General features: G+C 43.5%; 1 protein-coding gene across 1 annotated transcript in view; it reads left to right on the top strand.

Moving 5' to 3' along the window:
* Positions 1-260: 260 nt before the first annotated feature.
* The window catches only part of PGR (progesterone receptor), a 697,443-nt gene continuing 675,744 nt past the window's right edge, over positions 261-21,959 (top strand). The window contains exons 1-2 of the mRNA XM_085621437.1: positions 261-2,047; positions 5,324-5,475. Coding sequence (XP_085477563.1) covers positions 990-2,047; positions 5,324-5,475 — 1,210 coding nt within the window. The 5' untranslated portion in view covers positions 261-989. The remainder of the gene's footprint in view (positions 2,048-5,323; positions 5,476-21,959) is intronic.

Below are 21,959 nucleotides of genomic sequence, written 5' to 3'. Positions count from 1 at the left end.
GCTCATAACACCCTGTTGTCAAGACTATGATTTCCGTAAAACGACCCATCCACCACATTTTTAGGGGGGAGGAGGGGGGGGGGTGCTTCTAGAGGGGTCCAATAAACACTTTCTTTTAAGTGTGCTCATGAGTCCCCAGTCCTTGTAGTCCACTGTCCAGTGTAGTACTTTTCCCCAGCCACCAGGAGGTGCCAGAGATGCGCCTGAAAACGTTTACCCGTTTGTGGAGGGTGAGGGACATGAAGCGAGTGGGTGGCGGCGATGTGAACGGAATAGTAGCTGTAAACAGGACCGCGAGGAAACTACCTGTTGAGAAACATGGTTTGGAAGCTGTCACCGCGGCGAGGTGCGAGGATAGGACGGAAGTCTCCACGATAGATCGTCCGCGAAGAGCCGGGCGGCCGCTCAGGCTGAAAGTTTCTGGTAGAGTCGCGCTGCTGGAGCGCGCAGCACGGACCCCGCCGGGAGCCGCGGCAGGTGGTGCAGAGCGCGGTGCCTCAGAGAACCTGCTTCACTCGCGCTCCCTGCCCTCCTCCCGCGTTGCGCCCGCTTCCTCCTTCTCGGAGCTCTGACCTAAGCTTCACGTCCGGCAGCGGTAGCTGTCTGCGAATCCGCGCCGTGGTCACCAGGGTGCGAGGCCGTGCTGCTAGAGCCCCAGGCGCGACCAATATCTGTGTCAGTACTGCGGGGCGCTTTTAGGGCTTCGAGGAACCGTGTCACACCGGCAAACGTACATGTATCCACCACACAGCGCATCCGGGAGCTGGGGAAACCCCAGCAGTTGATGACACTTTATACTTGGTGTTGAGTCGACAGCGCGGACCGTGCGTAGGCACTGGGATACTTCAGAAGATGAACAATCTCCCCGAGGGAACCGTAGGGGAGTCAGACCTCTGGCACAGAGGAGGCTTCTAGGAAGAGCCAGCAGACACCAGCTGTTCACCGTTTCGTTCAGGCAGCTTTGTTGGAAGATACCAGCCTTCGGATTTATGGCTGACCAGGAGAAGACACATTATCCCTGCTCCTCCTCAACCCCTCAGAAGGTGGACCAAAGCACATCCTCCATTCATCTGGACAAGGACAACGTCTTGCAGACTCCTACAGGTTCACTTGATGAGCTGATATATAGGGACTCCCAACTGGAGAGTCCTTCCTTCCCTGAGGGTGATGATATGTCCATGGAGAGTGCCTTGGATAAGGTGTTTGTTGAGTCATTCTTGACTTCAGTGCCTGGGCAGGCAAAGAGTTTTGAACTGTGGTCGCCATTTGATATGGAGGAAATGGCCAGTGCCACCACTGTGAGCTCTGACACGAGCAATACTAAAATCTCAGCAAGTGGAGAGAGAAGCCCTGGCGTTGTTTCGTCTAGCAGTTTTTTGCCTGAAAATACCTTTAAGAAAATAAAAGCTGTGCCAGATCCTGGGACTGAGAAAAACAAGGTCACACCTAATCAAGAGTCAATCTTAGGAGTGACTAGAGTCCCCCAAGAGTCAACAACCCGGCCACTTAATGTAGATTTTTTTCGTTTTCCCATTGTCCCTTTGAGCCAGGCTTTTGTTGCAATTAAAGCAAGACAGATACTTGACGTCGATGAGCACGATTTAAATTCGTTCTCCCCAGGACTATCTTCTCATCCCTCCCAAGAATTTGTACCACCTCAAGTTGACCCAAAAGAAGAAGCTGTGCAAACCTTACATTCTTCTTCCAGGATTAAGCAGGAAAGTGCAATCCCCTACTTGCTTCCAGCCACAAACCCATCTGGTCCAGGAAATTGTCTTGAATTTCAGCAGTCAAAGTCACCAGGGACCCTGTACAAGAGCGAGCTGGCCTTCAGATATGAGCCTTATGAGGCCTTGGGTGGACGGCCCTCCTCCTCCCTTCTGCATCCCAGCTTTGTGTACCCTGGTGGGAGCCTTCCCAGTACATCCAGCGCGTCCCAACCCAGGTACCAGACCTTCAGCTTGAACGGACACCAGCATGTGAGTTACCAGTCTGCAGTGCTCCAGGATCTAACACGCCTCAATACTCCTTTTGCCTCTTACACCAGGTAAAGACCATAGCAGCATATAAAATCTAACACTAGAGTTTCTCTAAATGTTATGTTTACATGCATATTATTTGTACCTGTGTGAGCATGTCATTTTTGCAAGGGTGACCATTATTGGCATTTTTTCTTTTACAACCAAATTGCTGTAACTACCTAGTTTTTATACATTAATGAACCATATCAGTACCAATTACAACTCCCCAAATTATTGAACTGGTGTATTATTCTAGACTTAAGTTTGTAACGTATGGAAAACGTGACAAAATTAAACATTTATACAAAATAAATATTAGTTTCTCTACAAGCTTGCATTACCTCAGTTATCTAATGTGCATTTTACCAACAAGATTTTCAGGAAAGGGTTGTGTTCTTAATTTAAGATGGACATTTCCTTTGAATTAAAAATAACACAACTTTGTACAATAACCTCAATCTCAGCCACAGCGCTGCATAGTATACTCAGCTGCATTTTATTACTTTAACACAAATTAATTTTAAACACTGTATTTGTAGACTATCCCACATCTTTTTTGCCCTCCTCTAATGACATCCACCAACATTAGTGACAATTGTACTTTAAGCCAGTAGGCCTCTGAAAATGGATGATTATTTCTGTCCACACTTTTTCAATGTATTTAAACTTGACGCCTGCATGGACTTTAGGGAGTTTGTGAAGTTTTAAATACATAGCCGGAGAAATCTTCCACTTGGAATAAATAGGTTTGTAGGTGAAAACGGTTTGTAAAAAAACATTTTTAGGTTTTAGAATTCTCTTGGCAAAACCTTTTTCGTGCATAAAACAATTACTGCAGGAGAATTCGGAGGGGTTAGTTGAATTTATCAACCGCATGAGCTTTGAAACATTTCCCACCCCCTAGATTTGAGCTTCAGTTAATGCATATGGCTTATGCACACAGTCTAAAAATACATTCCAGGGTACATCATATCCAGTATTTAGTACCACACGCATTAAATTGAAGCAGCACTTCTTAACTGTTTGTCTTCTGTGGACCCCAGTGAATCTCCGCAGGAAGCCAGGGACCCCCACCTAAGTAATTACTATGATTGGAACCTCAAAACAATACCCAGAAACAAGTGTACCTCAAATAAATGCACAAATTATGATTTTTTTAATTCACAAACAAAAACATATCCAAAGATCGACATTTTAATTGGAATGTTGGATTGTTTAAAAATGTAGTTTTATTTAAAAAAGCCGAAGTGATATGCAGTGCTCTAGTTTATAATTTTGACTTTTTTGATCCAATGCATGCTCTAATTTTGTGGGCGTATGACTGCTTCAATTGAGGCCGCTTTTAGTCCTGTTACTTTTTACATGTATGCTGCTCAGAAAATCAAGATAGGGATGCCACTTTTATTTTTTTATCTCATTTTGTGGGCATATAACTGCTTCGATTGCTCCCACTTTTTGTCCTGTTACTGTGCATATGCTGCTCACAAACATCAAGAGAGGAATACCACTTTAATTTTGAGCATTTCACAGTTTCAGATCGTTTACATTTTTCAATTTAGATTTTAAAATGTAAGTGTACTTTATTATTCTATCATTTCATTAGTCAATCAGCTGCAGACTGCCTCAGGCATTGTTGCGGGGGGGGGGGGGGGCAGGGTTCAAGACCACAGGTTAAGCATCACTGCATGATAGCACTACTGTCCCTTGGCTCGTTTCACTCTCTGTCCCTCTGAAAATTCAGAAAGGAATTTAGGATCAACCTCTTCAGGCAGAGTTGTCCTCCACCCAATCTACTTCATAGCAGTCTCACTTATGTACTAGTGGACGGCTGTGTATTGGCTCCATACTATCAACCATCAGGGAAACAAATTCTCTCAATTTGGTCTTTGCACTCTACATTTGTTAAGCAAATAAACTTGTGCCCCATGTGCTGATGCTTACGACGCCTAGTGTGTTAAAGCCCTTTGCTTTCCTCCGTGGCTGGGACTGCCTATATTTCCAAGTCTGACGGCCAGCCATTGACTGAATATTGCAGACTTACTGTGGCACAAAATAGGTTTTGTAACGTACTGACATCACAAGGATACATAAATGAATTACTTAATATTTTCAGATTTTATAAGCGGTAATTATTTCCTGGTGAAAAACATGATGAAAATGTGGCATACATAATTCAAAGTATATAGAACATGCTACTGGCTCGGTCAATAAGAACCAAGTTTTCCTATGTTCTTAATGTATGTACGTAATGTAACCTATCGAGTGGCAGCGTGCCAAAATTGTTGACTAACCTATCAGGCTCCTACTCAAATGACCATCTCCACTGACTTGTCTTTGATTCAGCCCTGATAGAGATTTTTCTGTAAAACACATATAAGCAGTGATTAACTATCCAAATCTATACATCGAATAGACGCAGAGTTGTCGTATCACCAAAATGAATCCTGACTAATACATGTCTTTGTTCGACGTTCAACCATTTGAGAATCACCAGTGGAAATAACATTAGGTAATGAACTTGCTTTTCGCTGTTGTATTTATTCTTCGAAAATGTTTAAAAATACATTGGAGGAGATAGCAGAACACGCCGCATTTGTTTGCTTGATGCTGAGTCAACCTGATTCAAATGAAACATTTGTTAGAATAACCTGGGCTCTGTTTTTAATTTTGGTTGGAAACTTGCTAGAACACAGATATCTCTCTCTTTAACTGTTCATTTTTCCCAGTGAGTAACATTGGCAAACAGGAATTGGGTATTTTGTTTGTGTATTGCAATTTGGAACTTAGTTTTGCTTGTAATTTAAGGCTTATATCCTTATTTTTGACTTGTAAATAAACTGGCCAATGTTAAGTGTGTATTTTCTTCAAAGTGCTGTCTTTTGAAAATCACACATCCGGTTTATTTTTGTGAGACATGGGAGTTTAATTCTCCTCCATATATAGTATTGCTGAGACTGAATTGTTTGTATTTTTAAGTTAAACGTTTCAGATTGCAATTCTGAAATGTTATAGTTTTGGCAGAAATAATAGAGAAAAGCTGACCAATTGTCAATTGTTGCTAAAAGTTACAAATTACTATTCAAAAGAGAAGAGGACCCAAGCACTTGATTCACTGTTAGATATTTACATATACTTTGATCTTCCTATGTTCCAAGTATCTGTGCACATCTGGCACATACTACTCCATCGTTCAGCACTGTAATTATCTGGAACTTGTTATGATCCTGCTGTTTTATATAAACAAACTGTGGCACATTTCATCAATACCATTGCTTACCGTGCAACATATTTTGGTTTTGAAGGTCAGATGCTGAGTCAGAGTATAGCCCTCAATACAACTTTGAAGTACTGCATCAGAAGTCATGTTTAATCTGTGGAGATGAAGCTTCTGGATGTCACTATGGGGTTCAAACGTGTGGAAGCTGCAAAGTCTTCTTTAAAAGAGCAATGGAAGGTACTATTTTTATTGAAATGTAAATATCTTGATTTATTCTATAGCGTTTATTGTGGTTTTACTGTTATTACAGTATTTGCAAGCTGAAGTGATGCGAAAAAGATAGAACATTCTCTTAAGATTCTTTGTTGTGTACATATTAAACATCTGAAGTTCTTCGTGACTTTGCCAAAGCCCGAAGGAGGTAGTCTAACCTCATATGAAAACACACTAATTTCACCTTGCCTTCATTTATTAAACAAAAACATTCAGGTGCCTTGAGTGATAAAGTTAGTGCATCCTCACTGCTTCCTTATCTGTTAAAAAGGTAACTAGAATTAGTTCACATGATTACTTGATCGTTAAGAAGAGCTGCCACTTGTATATAAAATTAGTAACTATGGTAATTTGGTCAGCAGCATTCAGGTTTGTGGTAATAAACCATTCATAGGTCAAGCGATACCTGGGATGGTCCCAGCAAGAGAATTGTTGCTGCTTATCACTCTTGGAAGGGTTATATAGCCATTTCCAAACCATTTGAAGTCCACCATTTCATATTGAGAAAGACCAAGATGGGTGCCAGTCTACGCAAGTGCGGAAGTTCGAGCATATTCACCCCAATATTACACTGAATGATAAAAAAAACCCTAAAGCTACTAAAAATATGGTCAAAAGTGTTCAAGTTCATGATTCTGCATGAAGAAAAGATTGAACAAGCACAGCTTCAAGGAGGTATAACCAGGATAAGCTCCCTCTCTTTAAAGCAACATTTCTGCATGGCTTAGGTTTGCCAAACAGTATATGAACAAACCATTAGAACAACGTTGCCTAGAAATTTACTCCAACTGTAAGAAATCAGGGGTTTGGTTGAGTGGGGAAAAAAACCTTCTCAATCAACAATCACAATCCATGTCGGTGAACCACAAAGGTCACTAATTTAACCTGTGCTTAACCCTCTGGTAACTTTAGCACAAAAGCAGTCAAGCTTAACTTAGAGCCAATATGTAAATCATTTATGCAGCACACAAACAGTAATAAAGTAAAAACACAACATAAGAAAAATCCCACACCAATTTAGAAAAATAGAGGAAGGGCCTTATTTAGATATTGGCGGACGAGGTACGCTGTCACAGCAGTGACAGCTATCCTGTCTGCCGAAATATAAATCCCATTATATCCTATGGGATTTATATTTCAGCGGATGGGATATCCGTCACAGTTGTGACAGAGTAACCTGTCCGCCAAGATCTAAATCTGACACAAGGAGATGATGGACGGAATGCTGAAACTTTTCAGACACTCACCCCCAGTCACAGATATGGGTTGAATCCATCATCATTCTTTAGCTCACTTTTCCACCTCAGTTCAGACCCAGCTATATGCAAATCAGTCTTGACCCTGTGCCTCATGGGAACAGTCCAGCCCGAACTGCCAAGCCAGGTCTTCCCTGAAAAGGAAACAGGCAACCTGGGACCGGTTTCTGGGTAACACCCTTCATCAGCCAGGCTAGCTTGAATCCAGTGGCAAAGTGAGCAAGGTGCGGGTTTGCCCAGACATGGGTCCCGTGCTCTCCATGCCACTGGAGTCAAGCTATCCTGGCTGTGTTATATTCCATATAGGTACCCTAATATAGGCCCAGGTAACATCAAAAACTTTCACCTCTATTTGTCCCTACATTACATACACCACGGCTGCTAGGACTGACCCTTTGCCTAGTTAAAGTACTCCTTACAGAATGTGGGGTTTTCCCTGAACAATAGCCTCGTACATTATGCATGAGGATTCAGGATTCTTGGAAATTCAGCAGGACTATCATCTACCGCATAATAACTATGTACAAGGTTCATTCCCGACGTCATCCTAAATCCGACAGTGGCACAGCAAGGTAGAACCCCTGGGGATACCTTCAGGTATATAAACATCACATCTTGCTGATATAGAGAGAGGAGATCATGACTCCCATGCCGGCAAACTGACTCGAGACGCTGATATTCCTGCATGCAGACACTACAGCTCGCAGCGGTCTGAGCATCCAATGCGGGGTGTCCAACCCGAGACCAAGACACAGGCCCACAGTCTCACACTTCAGGTAATAGGGTTGACTTTATCCTAGAGGAATTCCAGGCTTTAACACCTACATACATGCTAGGTACACTTAGGTACATCTAGTCAAGATTGAATTGTAGGAGTACGCATTTTTATTGTCATGTATTTTATATACTGTCCTGTATTTATATCGGTTACTGTCTGATGATTGTTTCAGCACATCTATTTTACACCAGAATGGCGAATGTTCAATAAATTCTTATTGAAAACGTCCATATCATTTATTCGGTGTACATCTCTGAGACTAAGTAAGCACGAGTGACTGAGCGAAAAGTATAGCACTGTTTCCACGATTCTGAGGGATCAGGGTTGTCATGTTTGATAGTTGGCAAGAACTATTCTCTCCTTGGTAAAGAGCAGTTTTTAGTGGCACTGTGCTAGCTGGTATACAGGCCAACATACCGTTGGGGGTGTTTGGAATCAGTTCAAACACCAAGACCGCAGTGTATGTTGTCTAAACGTGCTGATCTTATATAGATTTATAAGAACTACATGACAGCTGATGAGGGGTTAAACCCCGAAACCGGTCCTAGGATGCTTGGTTCCAGTCAAAGGAGGATCTGGCCTGGCAGTCCGGGCTGGAGTGTTTCCATTGGGCACAGGGTCAAGACTGATTTGCATATGGCTGGGTTCAAACTGGAATGGCATGGTGAGCAAAAAAACACAATGGATTTAGGGCCAGATCTCTGTACTGGGGTGAATGTGTGACATTGTTCTGCATTCTGTCCATCAGTTGTTCTTTTTGCATTTGTCACCCCGGGTGGGACGGGTATGCCCAGACGTGGGTCCGGTGCTCTCCATGTCACTGGAGTCAAGCTATTCTGGCTGATGAGGGGTGAAACCCCGAAACCGGTCCTAGGATGCTTGGTTCCAATCCAGGGAGGACATGGCCTGGCAGTTCGGGCTGGACTGTTCCCATTAGGCACAGGGTCAAGACTGATTTGCATACGGCTGGGTTCAAACTGGAATGGCATGGTGAGCAAAAAAACTATGGATTTAGGCCCAGATCTCTGTACTGGGGTTAATGTATGACATTGTTCTGCATTCTGGCCATCAATTGTTCTTTTTGCAAAGATCTATATCATGCCCTCATTTTTAATAAAATGATATTAAAATGACAAAAACCCAACCAGTAGAACCTGAGTTGTGCAGTTTCAAAGATTTAAGTAAGTAAATAAATCGGATACATTTATAAAGCCCCACATGTGGTCATCTGTTCATGCTATACTAGGTGAAAGTCACAAGTTCAGACCAACCGCAATAAAGCGTAGCCTGGGTATAGTGACCTGGCCAGTCCTGCTGAAAAAGGTACCTTCTCAAATTCCAGGGCAAAGAGCCTAGTTTGCGTTGAAGAAGGCCGCGAGGAGCAGGAAGAGCTTCGCAGATGGTGGTTGCTGTAGCACGAAGAGCAGGTCAGGTGGCGTGGCCTGTCATTGCTGTAGTGCAAAGTACAGATCTTGAGTTGCACGCGGTCATTGTAGCACAATGAGTCTGTTTTGGAAAATGGCCCTCTCTGAAGGGTCACCCCAAACCTTTTGCATTCCTTTTCCTCTTTTTTCAGGATTCTTTTTGTTGGCCTTAGGACTCTGAGCACCTTACTACTGCTAACCCGTGCTAAAGTGCATAGGCTCCATTCTATAAACATGGTATAATTGGTTTACACCTGTTTGGCATATTTAGTTTACTTGTAAGTCTCTTGTAAAAATGCTTTACAATATACCCAGGGCCTGCAAATTAAATGCTACTAGTGGGCCTGCAGCACTGTCTGTGCCACACACGCAAGTAGCCTTTCAAACCTGTCTCAGGCCTGCCGCAGCAGGGCCTGTTTGTGCAGTTTACTGCCAGTACTCCTTGGCATCTAAAACCTTTTGCAAAGCATTAATCTCTTCTTTTCTTTACACATTAGTCACCCCTAAGGTAGGCCCTTGGTAGCCCAAAGTGCAGGTTGCTCTGTAAGTAAAAAGTAGGACAAGTTTTGCATGTCCTAGTAGTGACAAACACCCACATTCATTTTTTACCACTGTGTAGCTTACTCCTCTCATGCTAACATTGGGAATTAATTAAAACTCTGTTAAGCTGTAATTCTTGATTAGAACGGAGTAGCTGCATCATGTTTCATATATTTGGAATGGTAATGATAAAGTGTCTTTACTAGTTAAGTTGGAATTAATATTACTGTTTTAGAAATGCCACTTTTAGAAAGTCAGCATTTCTCTCCTCTTACTGCTCTGTGTCCCTTGCAACCTGTCTCCAATACACGTTTGGAGTGGGTGACAGCTACACTTTGTGCATTCCCTCTAGACAGCCGCAAATACAGGAAGGGTGGGTGTGACAGAGAACTCTTCTGCATTCTGACATCTCTTCCAGGGCAGGAATAGAGGAGGTAAGCTGACACACCTAAATAGGCAGTGTCCTGTTTCTCGCGCAAAGGGCTGATTACCCCCCTACTGATAGTCTGGAGCCAGGACTGGATAGAAATGGGGACCTGTGCACTTCAAGGGCCTACTCTGAAGTCATCCCCACTCCAAAGGCCCAACTGGGTAAAGGATGGAGCCTCTGACCCTACCAAAACAGTACACCACTGGACCTGTGAAGAACTCTGCCAGGAGTAAAGACTGGTGTGCTACAAGGATTGCCACTCTGCTTGACTGCTGCTCTGGCAGAACTGCTTTTCTGCTTAGGATAAGGACTGAACCCTTCTCACTTGAACCCAGAGTAACTCCAAGGGCTTGTTGGCTTGCCCCCTGTTCTGAATTCTCAGGGCCATCAAAGACTTCCTATAACCCTTCAACAGCACCTGGACTCTGCCATCTGTGAGTCCTGCCCTGCCCTGCCAAGTGGTGCCAATCCAGTCCTGGGCCCTTGAAAGATGACTTCTGCTCTCCAGAACCATCAAAATTGACACAGTAACTACTTTGTGCCCATCAGAACCGATGCATTGCCCTTCGACATAGGAGTCGATCGACCACATTGCTTCGAATGACTACACGGCTCATCGACGACGGACAGCGAGGCTCGACTACACCACAGTGCCTGCATCATAAAAGGGTTCATCGACAAAGCCTTCATTGACTGCACGGATTGGAACCAACGCTTTGCCTTCATCCACAGGATCGAGGATGACGCGGCACCTCCTCGACTTGTTGCATCGAGTCTTTGACGTCGACGCTACTCCATCGAAGATACTTTTTCAGCGGGACCTGCCTGAGTCCTGTAACCGGCCTGCCCTCCATCACGGTGGGCTTAAACTTTGAATTTACCACGGTCCAGCGGAACCTCAAATACCCCCAAGTGCTATTTGTTTCTAAGCACTACTTTTTAATTTATTCTTTAAAAATTCTTAACTCCAGTTCTACTTATTGCATTTTTTTCATTTGTGTCTTGTTTTACTCATGCAAAATATAATCTGTGTTTCTAATCCTGTGTGGAGTATTTTTGTGCTGTTTTTATTGTGTTACTTTGTGTGTGTGTGTTGCACAAATACTTTACACATTGCCTCTTTAGATAAGCCTGACTGCTCTGTGCCAGGCTGCCAGAGGGTGAACACAGGTTATCTTTTAGAGTGTATCTAGCTTACTCTGACTAGAGTGGTGGTTCCCGTGTGGACACGGTGCATACCCCTAACAACCAGAAACCCCATTTGTAACGGTCTGGTTTACTGGAGCTTCGTGTTGGTGGCTGCCGTAGGTGGCAAAGGTTTCTGTGCAAACTGGCCCGTTCACAGTTCCGGAGAGCCCATGACTTCAGGATTTCTCTTGTCTTCACAGAGGAGTGCACTCTGGTGCCAACCAAGGGTCTAGGACCCAGGGAGGTACCTCTTGGGGATCAATAACTCACTCACGTAGAGGCCAGCAGAACTCGGTCAGGTCTAGTTGCAGCAGCTCAGCTGGGAAGTTGCATTGAGGCATCTGGAGCTTGTTGTGTCCCTGTAACTCAGATCAATGGGTCAGCCGACTGACCATTAGAGACACTTAGGTTAGCCTGGAATGAAGGGAGGAGGTCAAGCCGTCCTTCACAGAGAGCAGGACAAGTCCCAACTAACAGGGTAGCCCTCTGGAGAGCAAGACAGTCCTCAAGCAGCAGGGCAGTCCTCTGAAGAGTAAGGCAGTCCTTCTGTAGTTCACAGGTCCAAGAGTGTACTAAAAGTGGTTCGGGAGGTCTAATATTTACACCTGGTGTCAGCCTTTGGAGTGTGGTCCTGACATCCTGTCTACCACCACATCTGGTTCTGGAAAGTTCTTCCCTTACCCTGCGAAGGTCCCAAGTAGTCTGGGCTGACAAAAGACGGGTGTTGAGTTCCTTTGTGTGTGTGCTGGAGGCAGCCCTTTGAAATTAAAGGGGGGCGGGATATAGCTTTGTCCCACCCATCCTGTCAACACTTAGCCCCCCTTTGTCTTACTGTCTGGCAGGAATACACAAAGGCCATCTGCCAAGTTATTCACAGTCATATGACCAAGGATACAGGCACCAGAAGGTTAGGGCAAGAAAATGCCACCTTTCAAACAACAACGAGTACCCTTGCTGATAACTATTTTGTCCGCACAATTTTTGAGTTGATCAACTGGCACATGCATCAACAATGCCATTTGCGATTCCTTATTAGCGAAAAATAAGGATTCGCTAATAAGGAATAGCAAAAGGCTATGCATGTAGAAATCGCTTACAAAATAGCGATTCCTAAACATTCCTTAATTGCTACTTGCAAATTGCGAGTTGCAATTAAGGAATTACCTCCCCATTCATTCCTATGGGCCTAGAGGCCCATAGGACTGAATGGGAAGACTTTCTTAATTTGCCATTCTCAATTAGAGAATCGCTAATTGCTCATGCAATTTCAAGGGTGCCAGGGTGTCAAAAGGACACCCTGTTGCACCCCTGAAATCTGCATATGAGTACATCTTGCACACACACATGCCCCAAGGGCATGTGTGTGTGTAAAATGGAACTTTGAAAAAAGCACTTAAGTGCATTTTTCAATGTTTTTGCAAATTACCATGAAGTTCAACTTCATGGTAATTTGCTCCCCCTATTAGCGAAATCGCTAATATTTTTACTTTCATGCATTGCAATTAAGGAATCTCAATTTGAGATTCCTTAAATGCAATCGCAATTTAAGGAATCGCAATTTAGAGATTCCTTATTTTGCTATTTTTGCATTTGGGATGATGCATCCCAAATGCAAAAATACCGGGAGCAAAGGGTCAGATTCTGAGAATCTGCCCGTTTGCGACCGGTTTTTGTTTTGATGCATGTGGGCCCAAGTGTTTAATTTTCTTGACCTTATAGTTATTTTGATAAACCTTAAATTGTTTTGAATAGTAAACATGTACACTTTGCATATGCTTTGGACGACAACACCACACTTTTGTCAATGTTTTAAGCCAATATACTTAAACAAAGAAAGGACATAAATCATAAGTCATACATCAAATTAAAATAAAAACAAAATACAAGAGACACAATTCAATTATACCAGTCATCAATTCAAGAAATGGATGGAGTTGTCCTATTCTAGTCCATTTCCTTAAAAAACAACTCGTTATTTATGCACATTTAGGGGGTTTGCCACTATTGTATTTACCTAGAGAATGGCATTCAGTGTTCTTTTTAGGATTGCCTATGTGTGGTTGTTTATCTACCGCCATCTCCCTCGTGCAACAGTGTCAAGGCATTTTGAATTCCCCTTATTTAGGATTATCCTCAGGACCAAGGCTGGTTTATGGATTGATGGTGGTATAATACTGCAAAGAGAATAAATTACATTTTTTTTGTAAACTATGTCATTTCAGTGTTATATATAAGTTTTTTTCTCTCCAGTTATTATCTGGCATTTTACTTCTCCTTTTTCATTCAAGAGGGATTAATGTCCAAAAATTGCATCGAGGACTTCAAGCCAATCGTGGCCTTTTTCGTTCGCTTCTTCGACTTAGTCCTCAAGTTCTTTTCATGAGGAAAAGTGGTCTAGAAATGGGATACCATCTTGGTCAGAATTAAAATATTTTTCACTAATGTTTGAAACATTCAGTTTGCCATGCATATTTGTTAGAATGAATTTACTTCAAACTTTGCCATGCCACGTCACAGTTTAAATTGTTCTTTTGCAGCCTTAACTCTGTTGCCTCTGATTTCTTGTAGCCTTTACAGACTTCACTGTAACTTTGTGCTGAACTGGAAGGAAATATACGAAAACATTTGTTTCCTTCTAATCTTCATAAGAAAGTTGCAGTTTATAGAACAGACGCTGCTTTCATTCTCCCGCCTCTGTTTATGTGCCACTTTATCTTGCTTTACATCTGTGGCTTTGCACTTAACTTGGAAGAAATATACACAGGCTTTAGTTTCCTCTTTCTCACTACTCTTTTTGGCAAGGTTTCAGTGTGTGGACCCAATGCTTATAAGAACCTGTACTTCTTTAGTTATCAGTCAAAGAATCCTGTTGCAAGTCAGCCATACGTAGTTCAAACGGAAATACCTTTTTTAACATAAATTCTATTTGCATTTTTGCTTACTTTTTTTTTCAAATAAGAGTTTTTCGACTGCTCCCCAGCTGGGCAGAATTCTTAGCTGCAGCTTTCTCTGCCTCAGGGTCTTATTGCATTTGTAATGTTGGTCGTTTGTCTAGAGCTGAGTTGTCGATGTCCCCAATTCTGTCAGTTGCATTCTGGTCTTTGTAGTGCTCAGTGTGAGTTATATTCCGTATTTCCCCAAGCTAATATCGTATTTGGACCTTAGATCTGGATGCAATGTGCCATTTCCTACTAATAGCAGGAAACCTATTGTAACAATTGAATTACAGCTTATGTAGAAATATTCAGCCTGCCTTCACTCAGCGTTCAGTTCCGCCATGAACTTTGGTATGTCATTTCCTAACTGTTCCGTTAATGTTTCTTCCAGAGTATGCTAGTTATTGGGGTATTTGATTTTACAGCCAACTTATACATTTTTTATATATTCCTTTTGGTCAGCCTTACAATCGGTGTAGTTCAGACATTTTGTTTAATCCCGTAGCTGTGGTATTAAAACACAAGATTAGATATGCTTCCTTTTGTTGGAGTATTGCCTCTAGATCTCCGTCTCTTAAATTGGGCTCTACTACATTTTTGGAGTGTCCATTTAAAGTCTTTTTCAGTGTGTCCCATTGACAGGAAGTGGCTGGCAATTGGTGCCATAGTGGCCTTTGTTTTTTATCCTAGATTTGTGCTGAGCAATCCTTTGTCTGATCTCCTGGATATTTTTTCCAATGTATAATTTTTTGGCAAGGACTTAAAATTCTGTATACCACGTTTTTTTGCTCTACTACTGGAAAAAGTAGTGTGCCTCCACTTGATATTCCCCATCTGAAAATCTGTCCCTTCTACCGTTTAACTGCATGTCATGCATGTTCCAAACTTATGATGTCCTTCAAATGGAGCCATATCTCAGTGTTGTCTCAAGTTGGTTTTTAATGTTTCTGGAGGGGTATAGGCAGTGACGGCCCGTGTAGGGCGTTTTACCGGGGCGGTGACGTCGCGCAGAGGAGGGGCAGGGTGGGGGGTTGCAAAATGCGGCAAACGGCCGATTTCAGGTAAGTTACGAAAAAAATAATAAAACGAATTTTGTTACGCGCGCTGTATCGCATTTGGCGATGCAGCGCACGCAACGAAATTCAGGGCTGCAGCATGTATTATGCCACCCCTGGGAGACCATACAAAATGACACAACAGGTCTGCTACAGCAGCCTGTGTAAGGTGATGTATGCACCCCTTACTTAGATATAGGTTCACTATATCTATCCATATCACTGCATATATAAACCTATCAGTCACCCCATGGCAGGCCTTATCAATCCTGAAGGCAGGGTGCTGGGCTTTATGTGAGAGGGTGCCCATGCATGAGCAGAGCCCCTCTGCAGCCTTCGGAACCTCTATTCCGGGGTTGTTTGTGATGCAGCCAAAGCATATACTCTTAAGTGCATTATAACCTCGCTGTAAATGCTAACTTTGGAATGGCTGCATGGAAACATGTCGTGTTTGGTGTCAAACACCTTGGAATCATACCTCCCACACCAGTAACTGGTGTGGGAGGTATGATTCCACCCTACTAGAGGGAGAAACATGACAGCACCGGTACACCCGGTACCAGCTTCACAGACCCTGGCATCACAAAATGGATGCTGCCAGCCACAGACACGAGTCTGCCCTCCTGCTGCTGGACGAAACTCCGGCAGGGGACGGCTGGACAATAGGTTTCCTGTCACAGGGAGGTGTGACCACCTCCCAGTCAGGCTTTAGTGTATTGGGGCTGGGTATGTGCACTCCAAGAGTGCTTTGATGTCTGCACTGGGGGCACATTTGGTGTCCCTGTGCATAGTCCAGATCAAACCGGTTGCAGGGGCTACCAGCCCCTGCTCTGCCGTGAAACTGAAAAAAGGAAATGGGTGTAGCCACCCCTCTGTCCTGACCCTCCCATAGGTTAGTCCCCTGAGTTTGTACCACCCCTTCCTTGGGTATAAAGTAGGAACCCCTGGCTACAGGACTTTAGATTTACCTGGATGAAACTCTGCTACAGAATCCCAGAACTTCAACTATCTACACGATGTTGGATGACCGAAGAATCTCCCTTGGAGTAAAAGAGTTACTCCCCTGCAAGGCAGGCACCAAAGGCGCATCTGTCCAGTTTGCAACTACGCAGCTCCTGAAGGACTCTGAAGACTTTGCAACACAGGAGGTGGGTTTCCAAGCTTCCCCGAGGTTGATCCGTGCTCTCAGCAATCCTGAGCTCCAAAGCCCTCGTGGGGACCGTGCAACCCGAACTCCTGGACGCCGTGCACATTTGCAGCAGCATATGCTTTTTGGAAATCCCTGAGGCTGTGCTTTGGGCTACTTGTAGTCCACAACCCGAGCAGTGATTCCACCGAAGATTACTGGCCTACACTCCTCGAGTGTCCCGTGGGCTGGTATTTAGTGATTCCTCTCGAGGTCCCTTCACGATCCCTTGTCCGTCGACTTGTGGTTCCCTGAGAAGGGTACTTTAACTTTCAATGGGCTTACCTGGTTGCTCCAGACTTGCCCTGACTCTCCATTGCTTGGGGAGTCCATAGGACCTTGCTGGTCCACACTCAAGCCTTTTTACTCTCACCATGTGGGTTGCCGTTGCCAAGGCTTGTTGGTCTCCAATCTGGACAACGACCCCCCAGCACTCAACATCTTTTGTGGGAGAGCTCGCCTGTGGACTGTGGTCATCGTCGATGTCTCCTGGTCCCCGAGGCAGTGGAGTCAAGCTTCACCTCTTCGCACCTGAAACACCTGACATTGTTGGGCATTGGTCTACCATGCCCCTGGTCACCCTGAAGTGACCCAGACTCTGTCCCCTCTGCTTTCATGTTCTTCACATCTCCGATCCTGGCTTGGATCACACCGGTCACTTTTCCTCTTCACGGCAGCAGCACTTTGCAGCAACTCTCCATTGAAAATGACAAAGATTCCCGACACCATTTGACATCTATGCACCCGGCTTCCCGGGGTTAGGTAGCACAAGTACTCGGGTGCTCACATGGGTGCTGGCCTTAGAACCTTCAAAGTTTCCAAGGGTTTGCTCCAAGTCATCGCCTAAGTGTCCTTAATCTTTAAAATTTCAACCGCGACTTTCCCATAGGATTATACGTAGCTCGCGGCTGTGTTCTCACACTGCACGCGTCCCCTGTGGGTCCCCTGTGTCAATACCTTGGGCGGTTCCTTGGGGTCCCAGCGATTCTACGTGCTCAAGGCACTGTGTCTAGTCAAGTCGTAGTTCTTATACCACTTTCTTAATATATGGTTTGGTCTCCCCCTGGGGCCCATTGTATATTGTGCTATTTACTGTCGTTCTAGTGCTTTAATATTGTGTTTCTTGTTCTCTAATCTCATAAAGAGGTTAGTAGAGAGTGTCTAGAAATAAATACATATATTTTATATATACCTTGTATGGTTCTCCTTTCATTTGGTCATTCAGGAGGTTATAATCTGGTAAACCAAGCTGCTTTACATTCCTTCGAGACTTAGCCTGAAGGCTGCTCTCCATAGCTACCCCATGGCTAGCTTTCAATAAAGGTTGTCTTTAACCTAATCATCAATAAGGGTTGTTTGGACTGGTACAAGGTGCCCACTTTAATTAGTGGACAGCATATACCAAGCCAACTTCTCACAACTGCTGCGAGGCAATGGCAGTCCGACCGCCCTTGTAGTAATACGGTGGTCGGGAGACTGCCGTGCCCCTGGGAGTCTGGATGTCCATGGACTGTCAGACTCGTAATCAAGGCCTTAGTGTCAACCAATGCTTGTGTTCTTCTTTAGTGCAAACAGTGGGCGTGCAAACCCACATTCTGAGCTTCATATTTGGTGCCAGTTTTTATGATAATGTTTTTTAAGTTCTTTGTTTGGGGACAGTAAGTGGACACGCAGACTAGCCTGTCCAGTGTTGGTTTCTTTTTTGTTTAGGAGGCACTCTCTTGGCGTATGCCATGCTTGCTTGAGTGAATGTTTTAGGAGGATTTTTGAATACCCAAACATGGCCAAAAACAAGAAATACGGACTATACCTCACACTGAGCATTACAAAGACCAGATGGCAACTGACAGAAAGGGAGAATCGACTACTCAGTTTAGCCATACTACCAACATTACAAATGCAATTAAATACTGGAGACCACGAGGCAGAGAACACTGCAGCTAAGGAGCTCAGTTGGGGAGCTGATGATTAATTGAAGAAAAAGTAAGTAAAAATGCAAGGAGAATTTATATTGGAATAGTTATTTCCATTTGAACTTTGTATGGTGGACTTGCAACAATGTAGCAGGATTTTTTGACTGATAACTAATGACGTACAGGTTTGGAACAGCGTTCCGTCCACACACTGTAACCTTGCAAAAAAAAGTGGTGCGAAAGAGGAAACTAAAGTCTGTGTATATTTCTTTCCAGTTAAGCGCAAAGCTACAGATATAAAGCAAGATTAAGTGGCACATAACCAGAGAGGCAGCAGAATGAAAGAAGCATCCAGCCTACATACTGAAACTTTCCTATGAAGATTAGAAGCAAACAAATGTATTCGTATATTTCCTTCCGGTTCTGCACAAAGTTACAGTGAAGTCAGAAAACGCTGCAAAAAATCTGAAAGGCAACAGAGGTAAAGCTAAAAAAGAACAAATTAAACTGGGACGTGGCACGGCAAAGTGCATGGCAAACTGAACGTTTCAATAGAAAAGAGATAGGAACCCCTTATGCCACACCAAGGGAATAGGGTCCTACCAACAAGTAAAAACAAATTATCCCTTGGTTACTATAAACTAGATTGAGAGCAAGACTCTACTCCCGATTAAAACACAGTTACGGATAAAGACATTGCTACAGCCCATGTGATAGACTCAAATTATGTATGCCCCAAACCAGAAATTAACACAATTACAAAAAAAAAAAAGACATTATTGTATTGCAAATATTTAAAATAATCCAACACATGCTATGTGTCTCAAGTTCATTAGGAGTTAAAACAATTTCCTCAAACTCTAATACAATTTATACACTAAAGACAACAAATACAAAACTTTAAGAGAGAGAAAAAAGACAGACAGTGTACTTTGTCATTCAAATAAACATATCTGTTAGAACCGTTTTGTAACTAGGACCTGATACAACGTGTGATTCATGTATCTAAAGATCCAGTCACTTCCACGAATTATGTAAAATGGCGCGTCGACGTGTTTCGATGGTTTTACTGATAGTATTCCATCTTTTTCAAAACAAGTAATATATGCTTGCCGGAAAGAGGAGAACCGCTTTTGGCACCGTTGTTTTGTCTTTTAGAGTTCCAAAGACAGAGAAGGCACAAGTCCTCGTTAAAAGTCACAGCTTCCATTGCTGTATATATGACAATGTTATGTTATGTTATTGTACTTGTAAAGCGCTCAACTCACCCTGGGGCATCTCGGCGCTAGCTAATAGACCAACACCTTTGACAGAAAACCAGCAGAAAGGGCTAAGAGAGAGCTCAGAACAGAAACGCTTTAAGCTTTTTCTTGAAAAAATCGTATCTAGGCGTTGCTCGCAAAGCAAACGGGAGCTGGTTCCAATATTTTGGGGCCAGATAAGAGAAAGATCTGCCCCCTGACCGAGAAAGACGGAAACGGGGGACCTGCAAAAGACCCTGAGAGCTAGATCTAAGATTCCTTGCGGGACAATATTTGAAAAGTTTTTTTTGTAAGTAGAGAGCTCCACTGTTGTTAAGAGCAGACTAGGTGAGACAGCAGATCTTAAAGAAAGCTCTCTTTTTCACCGTTAGCCAGTGGAGTTCTCTAAGTAGTGGTCGAGAGGGGGTGCCTGTAGGTTGATTCAAGATCATCCTTGCAGCTGTGTTCTGGACTACCTGCAGCTTAGCCAGGTGGGTCGCGCCTACTTCTGCCATCAATGCATTGCCATAATCCAAACGGCTGGTGACCAGGGCTTGTACCAGAGTCCTGCGATGGTAGGTAGGCATATAGGGGAGTATTTTTCGTAAATAATAGCAAGATGCAGATGTGGACGCAATATGTTCTTTCATAGACAATGACCTGTCGATTTTTATGCCCAGGTCATTGACTGAGATTTTTGGGGTGGGGGCAGAGCCCAGTTTAGTTGGCCACCAATCGCTTGACCAGGCATTGGTTGCTTTACCCAGTAACATAATTTCTGATTTGTCTGGGTTTAGTTGTAAGAAGTTTGCCGTCATCCAGTCATATATTGTCTCCAGACCCTTTGCAAAGCGAATGTTTTCCTCCTCTAAGTTACCCCCGATAGTGAACAAGAGCTGCGTGTCATCTGCATAGGAGATGATCTTGAAGCCCAACTGTTCAACTATCCTTGCCAAAGGAGACATGTACATATTGAAGAGGGTCGGGCTCAGGCAAGAGCCTTGCGGAACACCTCTCTTCAAAGGTATCTTTGGCGAGGAGTAGGGACCCAAGATGACTGTTTGGGATCTATCCGTCAGGAAATGTTTTAGCCATTTCAAAGCCATTCCTTTAATACCCCCAGAAACTAGTCTCTCTGCAAGCTTAGTATGCGAGATGGTATCAAAAGCTGCGGAGAGATCTAGAAGGATCAGTATTACTGCCCCCCCAGCATCAACTGTTCGTCTGAGTGAATCAGTTACTGCCAGCACTGCTGTTTCTGTACTGAAACCTTTCCGAAAACCCGATTGTGAGGGGTCTAGAATTCCATTTTGTTCAAGGTAGGAACAAAGTTGTTTATTTACAAAACCTTCCAACAATTTATCCAAAAGTGGTAAGAGGGAAATGGGACGGTAATTGGAAAGGATAGTTGGGTCCACTGAGGGCTTTTTCAGAATAGGACAGACAGACGCCTCTTTCCAAGCCGTAGGGATGTTGCCTGTAATTAGAGAGGAGTTGAGAATGTCTCTAATAGCTGGAGCACAGCTCGTGGCTAAGCGGGCCATGGTTTTTGGAGGACATAAATCATTGGGGGAACCTGATTTTGCCTTGGACAGGCCCTTTATGATCTCATCAGTAGTTGTTAATTCAAAGTGCTCCAAAAAGCTCTTAACCGTTTGGGCTCCCAACATTTTGTTCAGGCAATAGATCTAAAGTCGATGACATTTCTGAAGGAAAATTATTGTAAATTATGGATATCTTATCCTTAAAAAACAATGACAGGGAATTACAACGGTCCTGAGATTCAACAGGTGTTTGGGCGCAAACTCTGGGAGAGGAAAAATCTTTAACTATAGAGAACAAAACTTTAGAAGAATTACTGGCTTGCTCTATCTGTTTGATAGTATAAGAGCGTCTTGCTATTTTCGGATTGAGATGGTAAGTAGCCAAGGACTGTCTAAATAGATGTCTAGATTGGCATTCCTTATTAGTTCTCCAAATTCTCTCAAGGCGCCTACAATTAGCTTTTTCCTTCTTAAGCTCCTCTGTATACCAAGGATTAGAGTTTCGTCTAGCAACTGCACTCTGTTTAATTGGTATGATTGCATCAAAAGCAGTAAGAAGGGCAGTGTTAAAGGCTTCTAATTTCTCGGCGGGCTAAGTTAAATTGGTTTCCCCGAGAGAGGGGAAGATCTTATTAAAAGCTTCTAAAGAAAGATTTCGCCACACTCTATGTTGGCCCAAAGCTATTTTCTTCTGCGGTTCACCCTTTTTTTCCCACAGCTTATTAAAGGTGAAGGATATCATTGAGTGATCCATCCAGAACAAGGGGAAAGGTGGATCACAGCTCAATTGCTCATCATTAGTGAATACTAGGTCTAGTAAGTGGCCCGCTCGATGTGTTGGGCCAGCTACTCGTTAAGTGAGACCTATTGAGTTCAAGGCGACCAAGAGTTTATCTACCTCTGGATTCGCGATATCTTCCGCATGAAAATTGAAATCCCCAAGGAGGAGAAAAGAAT

Source organism: Triturus cristatus, chromosome 8 (genome assembly GCF_964204655.1).
Source record: "Triturus cristatus chromosome 8, aTriCri1.1, whole genome shotgun sequence".
Lineage (NCBI taxonomy): Eukaryota > Metazoa > Chordata > Amphibia > Caudata > Salamandridae > Triturus > Triturus cristatus.
This window is presented reverse-complemented; position numbering and strand designations above follow the sequence as displayed.